This window comes from Lycium ferocissimum, chromosome 1, assembly GCF_029784015.1.
Source record: "Lycium ferocissimum isolate CSIRO_LF1 chromosome 1, AGI_CSIRO_Lferr_CH_V1, whole genome shotgun sequence".
NCBI classification, from domain to species: domain Eukaryota; kingdom Viridiplantae; phylum Streptophyta; class Magnoliopsida; order Solanales; family Solanaceae; genus Lycium; species Lycium ferocissimum.
Genome location: NC_081342.1, coordinates 63,487,972 through 63,499,932, shown reverse-complemented (window position 1 = coordinate 63,499,932; position 11,961 = coordinate 63,487,972). Strand labels below are relative to the sequence as shown.

General features: G+C 32.8%; 1 protein-coding gene across 1 annotated transcript; it reads left to right on the top strand.

Moving 5' to 3' along the window:
- The first annotated feature begins 7,363 nt into the window (after window positions 1-7,363).
- Window positions 7,364-11,733, top strand: LOC132057032 (histidine decarboxylase-like). The gene is made up of 6 exons (XM_059449475.1): window positions 7,364-7,519; window positions 8,434-8,662; window positions 9,520-9,754; window positions 10,348-10,541; window positions 10,642-10,778; window positions 10,873-11,733. The coding sequence occupies exons 1-6, from the start codon at window positions 7,496-7,498 to the stop codon at window positions 11,449-11,451; spliced, it is 1,398 nt and encodes a 465-aa protein (XP_059305458.1). The 5' UTR covers window positions 7,364-7,495; the 3' UTR covers window positions 11,452-11,733.
- The last annotated feature ends 228 nt before the right edge of the window (window positions 11,734-11,961 follow it).

Sequence of the window (11,961 nt, the reverse complement as noted above, 5' to 3'; positions counted from 1 at the left end):
ATTCAAGACTTATTTTGAACCACAAGTTTTAAAAGTCTTCACTCTTTCTTAAATATCGTGTCCAGTCAAATGGGTTCACATAAATTGAAACGGAGGGAGTATTATATGGATCTGGCTCACCTCCAGTAGGTGATCTCTCCAATTTCTCCATTACCATTTTAAATGAGTTACACGTTTCCCCTTGAATATTTGATGGCCCAGATTAATTAAGTTAACTAATTGGTATTAACTATGGTCACCATTGCTCTCTCACTTCCCGCCTTCTTCAATCCTTGTGGACTGCAAGCACTTATATCTATCCAATCTCTAGATCCAATTACGTTGAGCAAGAAGGTGCAGATTACTAGCACAAAATCACTACTTTAATTTCTTTACCTCTATCTTCACACCACGATAAAAATAATAATAATAATAATAATAATAATAAAAAAAACTTCATCCCAATTCCCAAGTCTCTTGAAAAGAAGAGAACAAAATCAAAAGGATGCACATTGGTGGGTGGGGGGGGGGGGGGGGGGCGATTCAAGAATCCAAGCAAATGAGACAGCATTCGATTACTTGAAAGTTTGGTTTTAACAACAATGGAGATGGACAAGGGTTGCTGTTTCCTTCGGGACAGAAAACATTTTGCAATTTGGGGATTCCTTGAAAATAAAGACTTAGAGACGGCATGCAAATTGGGAAAAAGGAAAACAAAGGGTTGCAAACTTTGTGCTTTTCTTATGAGATCAACTACTTTTTCTTGGGTTTTTCTTTGTTTCTTGTTTTGTATTTATAATTGTAATCTTCAATCGAGAATACTCTCTCCTTCTCTTTTGAGATTCTCCCTATTTCTTCATATTCTTGATAGAAATTTCAGAGTTATGAAATTGTAGTTTTCCACTTGTTTGGTCTACACAATTAGAAGTTTGCATTTACTTGCTCTGTTTTCTAGAGAAATTTGGAAGCAAGGGAAGGGTTTTTTCCTGCTGTGGCAATGGAAGGAAACAGGGAACCGAGAGGGGGGAGAGAAATGTGGTAACTATAATTAATGGTACTTGGTTTAACTTAATTAATCTGCGCCACTAAATAATCAAGGGGACACGTGTAACTCATTTAGAATTGCAATGGAGTAACTGGAGAGATCACCTACTGAAAGTGAGCCAGATCCCTATTATATTACCTTTAACATGCACTCTGTTACCCTCTAAGTGAACGACAAGTAGTAAAAGAACATTACTAAAAAACATTAACATTCTGAAATACATTTATTTGTTCTTTGTTCGTAGCTTTGGAGTCATAGTGATACGACATGATTTTTGAGTAATCTAACACGACAACTAGGTTGAATATAACATAAAGCCATATTATTCTAACATGAGTTGCCTGCCATAGTTTAGAAGTGTTACTTTTTTCTTCTTATTTATTTGTAATTTTGTAATAATGACGAACTCACATAATTTATGAGTAATCTAATAGGACAGGTAGGTTGAATATAGCATGAAGCCACACTGATCTATCATGACTTGCATGCCAAAATTATGAAATGTACGTCTTCCTCTTCTTTGTTTGTAGCTTTGGAATCGTGAGTATCCGACATGATTTGTGAGTAATCCGACCGGACAGCTAGATTGGATATAGCATGAACGATCAAACCGATCTGTCACGACTTGCATCCAATAGTTTACATATTTCTTCCACTTCCCGGTGTCTCTTTACCATCTCTATCACTTAGCTTAAGCATACTTTAAGCTAGAATTATCTTATCAAACTTGAAACGGTCAATCATACACAAATATAAAATACGGGGAATAAAATTTAAGTACCGTTCCCAAAATATCCCTTTTGTGCAAATAACCCAATTACATAAGCTCACTTGCTTTTGCATTGTCAATTGTACTTCAATCATAACAACCAAATTTCAAAATATAGAAAGAGAGCGAACAACTTTTACCTAGAATAGGACAGTCCACCTACAGGCTACAGCTTCCTCAAAGTAGGGCTGGGTATAAATACCGAAAATCGAAAAATCGGGCTGAATCGAACCGAACTAGTTTGGTTCGGTGTTTAGTGTCCACCTTCAAAATATCGAAATCGAAATAGCCGAACCGAAGTTTGATAAAACCGAACCGAAGAACCGAACGCCCACCGAAATTTAATACATTACCCAAAAAAAAAATAGTCGCGCCCATTAAGTTTAAGTCAAAAAAAATAAATCAATTGTAACGAGCCCTCTTTGCTTTTGTATCCCTAATTGTCCACTTCAATTGAGAAAATCAAACATCCTTAACAAACGAAGGTGATTAGGATGCGTTTTTAGGATTAATGTATGTCCTTTATGTGTTTTCTTTATTATTCTTACGGTATGTATATAACACCTAGTCATCCTATATCATGGTTATGATTTTCTGTTCTTGTGTAATCCTGTTTGTTTGATTTTGATTTGAATTTATCAGTTTTATGTTTTATTACTTTTGAGAATATGAATTAGTATAAATGGAATCGCTTGTAATATCATATTAAAAAAATCGAATTGAAAAAATCGAAACCGAACCGAACCGAAACCGAAAGAACCGAACCGAACTAGTTTGGTTCGGTGTCCACCTTCAAAAAACCGAAATCGAAATAGCCGAACAGAAGTTTGATAAAACCGAACCGAAAATCGAACGCCTACCCCTACCCCAAAGTGGTAAAGATGTGAGTTAGGGCAAGACAACCGGTACGGTGTAACTGCTTATATAACTTTTCACACTTACAATTCATTCATGTTCCTCAAAGCTTAGGTTTCAGATAAATTAATTTTTTCATTCGTGGTGCTTGAAAATAGTTTTTTAATGTTATTTCACTCAAATATTATAAATTTTATAACATTTTGAAATGTACTTTTCCTCTTCTTTATTTGTAGTGTTGAAATCTTTATGATACATTATATATGTGATTAATCCAACACGATAATTATGTTAAATATATATCATGAGGTCATATTGGTTTCTCATGAATTACATGCCACAATTCTAAAATCTACTTTTTTTTTTTGAACTTTCAAATAATGACGATCTGACATAAATTATGAGTAATCCAACAAGACAATGAGGTTGATTATATCATGATGTCATAACAGTCTGACATGACTTGCATGCCACAATTCTGAAATATATATTTCTTCCTCTTCTCTGTTTGTAGCTTTGAAATCATAATGTTCTGAGATGATTTGTAAGTAATCTCCCCAACAAGGGTTGCGCTGGAGTGGTAAGAACTCCTTCATTCTTAACAAGAGGTCTTTGGCTCGAACACTAGGCATGGAGTCGCCTTTGTTAGGGGCGCTTTACCCCCCAATGTGGGACTTTCAGACGTGAATCCAAATTTAGTCGGAATTCAATATAGATATCGAACACCAAGTAGGAAATTAAAAAAAAAAAAAAAAGAGAAAGAAAGAAGAGTAATCCAATTACATGGCAGTTAGGTTGAATACCCATGAAGTTAGACCCATCAATCTATCATGACTTGCATGCCATATTTTCACTGATTTTGATTTCGCTTGTCAGCGACTCTTCACCATCTTTGCTGCTCAGCTTAAAGATATTTCAGTTTAAAAGATTCTTTTTATTATTAAAATGGAAGTTCCGCTCAAATATTGTAGACAGCTTTAAATACCTACTCCAAAGTACCTCTTTGTACAAATCCCACTTTTTTTTTTTTGCGCAAACAAAGGTATTTTATTTATTGGAAGTAAAACTAAGCTATTACTCCCTCCGTCTCAATTTAAGTGTCTAAATTTTTTTTTGATCTGTCTCAAAAAGAGTGTCCGTTTCTATATTTGATAAGTTTTCCAATCTCAAGGCATGTTTAAGACCACAAGATTTAAAAGATTACACATATCTTTTATTTAAGACTACAAGATTTAAAAGATTACACATATCTTTCATTTAAGACCACAAGATTCAAAAATATCCCTTTATTTCTTAAACCCCGTGCCCAGTCAAACTAAGACACTTAAACTGGGAAGGAGGGAGTACAAGTTTATTCCAACAGATGTTAAACGTTTAGTTGCAATACCTGCTAAGTCATACTGAAAGGGACATAAATTTAGGGCTATTCAAATGAGACCGAAAAATCGATCTGAACCGATAAACCAAGTCAAATCGACTTAATAAATTGAAAACCGGCTTGGTTTGATTTTGTTTGGTTTAAAACTTTTAAAAACCGATAACATTTGGTTTGGTTTGGTGTTAAAAAAAAAAAAAAACTAACCAAATCGGTAAATAAATACATATCTAAATAATATACACACACATATTAGATATTAATTAAATTTTATCTATCTTCTTCATAATTTTGGGTCATTCGAAGTCCAATACTAATTTAAATTTGCTAAATCTTTTCCTTTGGTGGAATAAGGCCTATCAATTGCCTTACACTTGCTAAATGGTACATGAGGCTTGCTAAGTGTCTTCGTCAATCCTTTGGCTAATTCACTTGTCTAAAATGTTTACTCTTGATTTATTAGACCATTTGATTCCTAGTGGTGTTCTTCTTCTGTTCCGCACATTTTCTTAGGGGAATGAAAGAGTTTTTTTTTTTTTTTTTTTTAATAGCCACGAGCAATTGTTAAACAGTGAGTGTACGAAAAGTGTATTGTGCTTGAAAGCGTGTAAGGTCATTTGCTGAAGGTATTTGTTAAAGTGGATATCTTTTGCTCATTATCCACTTTCAACTCTTTTCGTCCATTAATTTTCAAGTGGTCTTTGGTATTTGAGTTCATGATTATTCTTTACTTTTGAATGTGATTTACCGCTGCTTTGTTTATTGGTCATTAGATTGTTGTTTCAGTTTATTGCCTTATCTTGCTAAGAAATAAATCCTAATTTATTGTTGAATTTGAATCACGAAGATGAGGCAAATTTGTGTAGTATTTACTTGCACTTTGGGTTATGTGTCTGTCGTTGTTGTATCTCATTTTCATTTTTTGTACCTCATTTGTATTTTTTTTTTTTTCATTATAAAAAACATCCTTAAAACCCTCAAAAATCGAACCAAACCGATAAAACCGACCGAAACCGATAAAATTTATACTATAATGGTTTGGTTTGGTTTAAACAAAAAAACCGGACCATGAACACCCTAGATATAACATAAAAGGTGGGGATAGACTAAAGTAAGTAACATCTTGCATATTAATTAGTTAGAACCAGAGCTTTGCCATGTCGACGAGCTAACGCATTGGCCACACATTTTGCTTCTCTGAAAATGTGGACAGCTTCCAGTATTAGTAAATCAGACCAAAAGGTGTGAGTATTTACATAAGCTTACTTGCTTTTATTTACATAAGCTCACCTGCTTTTGTTTTGTCAATTGTACTATTCGTTCATAGGTAGAGAGTGAACAACTTTTATCTAGAGAATAGGACAATCCACCTACACCTTCCAAAAAATGCCATTATATATGGCAATGATGCATGTGAGCTGGGGCAACTGTTTTTCAACTTTTCACTCTTACAAAGTTCTAAAGAAGTTAAATTAAGCTTTTTTTGAAAAGTGTACCTTTGTTCCACCTCCCAAAGACCCAAACGCCGTCACCATACATAACCATTGACATCTTCTTCTTTCTATATTATGCAAATATTCTTGAAGATACTGAAAAAGATAGAACAATAAATGAAATATGTTAAACACTCTAATATTCATGTCAGGCAACTAACACAGCTGGCTAACTATATGACAAAAGCTCTTTTCTATAAAAACAGAATAGACAACATATAAAAACAGAATATAGACAGCAATAATTTTACTACTGTACCTTCTTTTTTTTTTAAATTTTTTTGGTTTTTGGGGAAAAAATTACCTAATTTGTTTGACTTGGTTCAATTAATTTCATTTTATTTCCTTACTTACCAGTTTATATTTGGTCTTGAGTGCATTTTATTAATCTTGATATTTTCCATGATTAATAAATGCAATTTGCAACTCTCAAACGGTCTACTCAACAATAATGGTGGAAAAAGAAGGGGAAAAAAGAAGAAGAAGAGATAACACGTTTGAGAAAAGAACTGTTCTCTAAACTATTTGACATGAATAACTTGTTCTTTCACGTGCAATTTTTCATAAGAGAAAAGGTAAATTGTTACGTCTCGTAGCTTTTTCTTTTTTAATTCATTGTATGCACATTCCCTGTCCTCGTTCAATAGTGTCATTTTGTAGCTTTTTATTCTTAAACACGTCCTATATACTGCGTGAGAAAGATTTAAAAAAAAAGTCACTCCCATAATACTGGAGAAATTTCCGATATTTTTACTTTATATCAATGTAAAATTTAACATATCTAATTCTGTGTTAGAACAAGTTCAATTCTCCGCTTTATATAGAGCTGATGACATGGAATGAGTACAATAAATAATAGCTAAGCCCCAACCATAAACGAGTTTGAGATTCATTATATAAATTTTTACTGACCGCATTTCTCCACTAAATAAAATACTCATCTCAGTCAATGATAGGGGACGAACAGAGGCAGATCCAGGATTTGAAGTTTATGACTTCCTGCAGCGATCTCAAGTTACTATACAATAATAATTGAGTTCACAATCAAATATTTATACTCAATTATTTATTATAATTAAAAAATATTTTAAACAGTGTATGAGCAAAAGCTACAGATCAGTTCCTGTAAAATCGTAGTTAACACACTGGATCCAGCGACAGATCCAGAATTTTGAATGTATGGATTCTGAAAATGCAGCTTATTGAGTGCCAGAAAATTATTTGTACGAATTCAATGAATATTTCTAACGTAAAAATAGAGGATTTTTATCAAAGCTACTGGGCTTCGGCTCTAAGAATGAGTCACTTTAACTATAGAGAGAAGCTATTTTCCCCCAATAATGGATAAGAAATATAGTTGTGTGGTCAACGGCATGTGAAAATTAGAGCGAAATGGTTTCTATACTTATTGTGTAATAAAAATTAGCTAGGCAGTAGTTGTATTACACTAAATTGAAAAATAAATCTTCTGCTAAGAACGTACAAAATTATCGACATTTGTAGTTGGTGAACATTGATAAAACCAGCATAATCCTTAGAAAAGAATGATCATTACGTTTACAAATTCGAGTATAGACACCACCACTTGTGCATGAATAATATTTGATTTTGGATTTTTATCAATTCTCACCTACCAACTAATTTGGTAGACCAGGGCTTGCAAAGTCTAACAAGTCTTTGTACCACGAGGTCAAAATCTGGCCACACACTATAATAAGAAGAGGACTTTTGGGCAATAGAACTCAATGACTTGTTAATTTATTTAAGCGGGAAAATAGGAAGCAAAGAGGAAAAGGTGAAAGGAAAAAAATAGAAAGATTAAATCAAAGGAAATGAAAAAAAAAAAAAAAAGTAAATTGTGGTTGGTGCCCAAACCCACGATCTTTTAGACCTATATAATCCCAAATATTACACATAATTCTATCGCACTTGGTTTCCATTCTAAAGTAACAAATAAACTAAAAACTTGAGCTCCAAGAATGGGTAGCTTATCATTTGAGAAGGTATAATTCTTACATCCATCTTCTTCTTGTTCTGATCAAGAAATTAAACAACTCCACATTATTTTGTAAATTCTTGTTTTTTGCCCTCTAGCTCCCAAAGGATTATTTTTTGTTTTATTATTGTTTGTCTACTTATGAAACTAAAATCTAACTCATGGCAGTGGCCAGTTTATGGAATTGAATTCTTATCATTTTTCATTAATGTCCTTTTAGCATCTAAAAGAAACTTATCTCCATTTTGCTCTTTTAGTTTTCTTGATGACTTGAGGGTTAATCCTATTTTTGTTTTTTCCTTCATCTTCTTGCATGGTTTCGTGTTCCTTTTCATGGAAATTCAATGGGAAAGAATGGTATACATTTCCCTAATTTCTTATGTTGTGGACAGATGAACCAAAAGATCAAAATTAACACTCATATTCTTTTTCTTTCCTTATCATAGTTAGTTGTCTGCATGGTTCTTTACTTCAATTTCCTTACCACACAAAAGTTTGTGGCAGGTTGTAGTACGTCCCCTCCACAGTTAACGAGAGGTTTCGTATTTGAACCTTGAAAATATGGTTGTCTTTTATAGGGAGCGTTCAGAGGCTGAGCCAGGATTTTTAGTTATGGGTTACGACAATTCTTTTTGTTTACTGGTTCTAAATAGATTATTTGTACATATTAAATGATCTCTTAAATACAAATATAAGGTTTGAGCCAAACCTATTGGTTTTTGTAGAACCTGTAGCTAGCATTGTGGCTTTACCACTGAGAGTGCTTTACCCACAAAACGGTTCCCGACACTATTTCGGATTAGTCAGAACATAAAGCGGATACTGATTGGGAAACCAAAAAAATGTTCTATTTCCATTTAAATCATCACAAACAAATCTGTTCATGTTGATGAAAAATTGTTTCTCTTCTATTTTTTGAAGGACTTTGAGCCATCAGCTATGACTCCTAGAGGATTGGCACCACCTGGATTAATACCAAATGGAGATTTTGGAGAAATGAAGAGACTGAAGGTGACTTCTACACCTACTACACCAAGAAAGAATTTGAACCTTTCAGTGACTGAGCCTGGCAAAAATGATGGACCAAGCCTTGACTGTACATTGATGAACTATATTGATACACTTACCCAACGTATCAATTACCATATAGGTAAACTAATCTTTTTTATGTATTGCCAACCTCTCCATCAAATACCTTAGTGCTTACGAATATAACATATAATATTAAGTTTATACAATCATGCTACTTGATAAGTATTGCATATAAATCTTTTGATAAGCATAAGTTGAAAATCCAATAAAAATGATAATTAACCTGTTATTACAAGTTTAAATTCTCGATAGTGTTAAAATTTATATACTTTGTCAGTGCATATGACTTATATATAGTATATGATATTTTATGTGTTCGACGTATTTTTATCTATCTTTCTTTACAGTATATTGCTGACAAAATTGACATGCAAGAATGTTCTAATAAGTCTGGGTCAATTACTCTGTTCCACGATGTCGGGTTGACAATTTATTTTAGAACAAAATGAAATTGGAGAACTTGAAAATAGAATTTAAGGTATATGCCTAATTGACAAAATCACCATCTCGAGCAATTTCGAATAATTGACTAACTAATGCTGTCAGAAATCGGGGTTGACGTTGGTAAAAATTTACCCGTAGGTGTTTACATGAAATCAATATATTACATGTCATGTATTACAATATAAACTTCTTTTACTTAATCATAGTTAATTAACGTGTATTTTATTAAATCAGCTAACCATGATAATTTATATTGATTTTGTGTAAACACCCAACACTTCTTCCGATGAATATAAAGATTAGACCAGAAACTTCTTAAGTGGTTATTTTCTATGTTCTTTTTGGAACAAATTAAAGACTACATCGTCTAATATCATTAAAAATAATTAGGATAATTTATTTATTTATTTGCTTGTATTAATATGCAATGATGATTTGTTCATTCTTGTTTGTTGGTTTTCTTCTTTTCAGGTTATCCAGTTAACATATGCTATGAGCATTATGCAAGCTTGGCCCCACTTTTGCAATTCCACTTAAATAATTGTGGTGATCCATTTCTTCAAAACACTGTGGATTTTCATTCAAAAGATTTCGAAGTCGCTGTTTTGAATTGGTTTGCAGACTTATGGGAAATTGAAAGAGATCAATATTGGGGTTATGTTACAAATGGTGGCACAGAAGGAAATCTCCATGGCATTTTGGTTGGGTAAGCACCAATTTTGACCAATTTACTCTATCAATTACTCAATCTGTCCCAGATTAACAGTCACTTTAACTTAAAAATATTGTCTCAAATTAACTGTCACTTTTAGAATTCAAGATTGGAGCTAACAATTATTTTCAATCATATCCTTAATATCAAGGGAGTAGTGCTTTTTAATATTACTCATATCTTTGAGAAACCTTTTAGAATGCTTCTAATAAAATTTATAGAGCTAGAATGGTTGGTCACCATTTAGTACACACTAAAAAAAAACATTATCTTATTTTTTAAAGTTTGAGTGCGTGAACCCAAAACACTTTCTCCAACCGCTATGCAAAATTGAACACCAAATCAGGGACCCAAGTGTATAAATTTATTCAAAAGAAAGAAGTTACTAGAAATATTCCCTTTATCACCTAACAAGTAACAGGACCAAAGAACTTTGGGATCAGAAAGTCAATATTTAAATTGGGAAAATGAAAAATTTTGAGAATGAGATCATGTATACGAAAGCAATTTAAAATGTAAAAGAGTTTTTTTTTTTTTTTTTTTTTTGACTTCTCTAAATTAATTTTTTTTTTTTTTTGTTTTTGCAGGAGAGAATTACTTCCAACTGGGATTTTATATGCATCAAAAGACTCTCATTACTCAGTCTCAAAAGCAGCAATGATGTACAGAATGGACTTTGAAATGATTAATGCATCTATACATGGAGAGATGGATTATTCAGATTTGAAAGAAAAATTACTTCAAAACAAGGGCATACCAGCAATAATTAATGTTACAATTGGTAAATATTCTAATAGCTTATTCTTTTCAATTTTGCTAGCTGTAGAGCTTGAGGATCATTTTTCTTACACATTTTCTAATAATTATTGTTTTAATTATAGGTACTACCTTCAAAGGAGCTATTGATGACCTTGATATTATTCTTCAAACACTTGACGATTGTGGCTATACACATGAGGAATTTTATATCCACTGTGATGCAGCACTGAATGGGCTTATTATCCCGTTTATCAATAATGTAAGTTTGTTTTTCTTACTTGCATCTTAAAAGATTTGAGTATTATAGCTTAACACTAAAGCAATTCTAACATTTGTGATTGTGTTTTGTACAGATGATTTCTTTCAAGAAACCAATTGGAAGTGTTACAATTTCTGGTCATAAATTTTTGGGATGTCCAATGCCATGTGGAATTCAAATAACAAGGAAAAGTTACATTAACAACCTTTCAAGAAAAGTTGAATACATTGCTTCAGTGGATGCGACAATTTCAGGAAGCAGAAATGGCTTAGCTCCTATCTTCTTGTGGTACAGTCTATGTGCTAAAGGTCAAATTGGACTTCAGAAAGACGTCAAGAGATGCCTTGACAATGCCAAATACTTAAAAGACCGTCTTCAACAAGCAGGAATTAGTGTAATGCTCAATGAGCTTAGCATCATAGTTGTGCTCGAGAGGCCTCGTGACCATGAATTCGTTCGTCGTTGGCAACTTTCTTGTGTGAGAGATATGGCACATGTTATTGTTATGCCGGGCATCACTAGAGAAACTCTGGATAGTTTCATCAATGATTTACTGCAACAAAGAAAAAAGTGGTACCAAGATGGAAGAGTTAGTCCTCCTTGTGTTGCCAGTGATATTGGTGCCCAAAATTGTACTTGCTCTTATCACAGAATTGATTTCATCATCCCATAGAGAGCCATGAGAATCCATTCAGATCTCTCCTTGCTATACCAAGTGTGTCTTCTATAGACATGGCATTTTGTAACTTTTTATTTCTTCATTTTTTTATCCACTTCAAAGAGAATTGTATTCTATATGTAGTGTCAGTATTGTACCACATAAATGTACTAATGTCGTGGGAAATACATGGTTTGATAAAATCTTATATGATGAGTCTTTTAATATAAAGCAATAAACATGTGTGTAAAATTTCAACATATAATTAGTGTTAATGCCATAAGCTTTTCTGCCTTATTTTCAATACCAATTTGCAAAAATTACCTTTTGAGCTTTACCCTCTTGATGGAAATATCACCTTTTTCGTATTTATAAGTAATTGCTTTAATAAATAATTTCTTTTGTCCTAAATGGATGCCAATTTAATTTCTTAAATACAGAAAATTTAATATAGAAGTGATCAATCAGTCGTCTCTCAAAATTGACATAACTCGAGGACCTCCACTATAGTTAAAATTTTTAAAT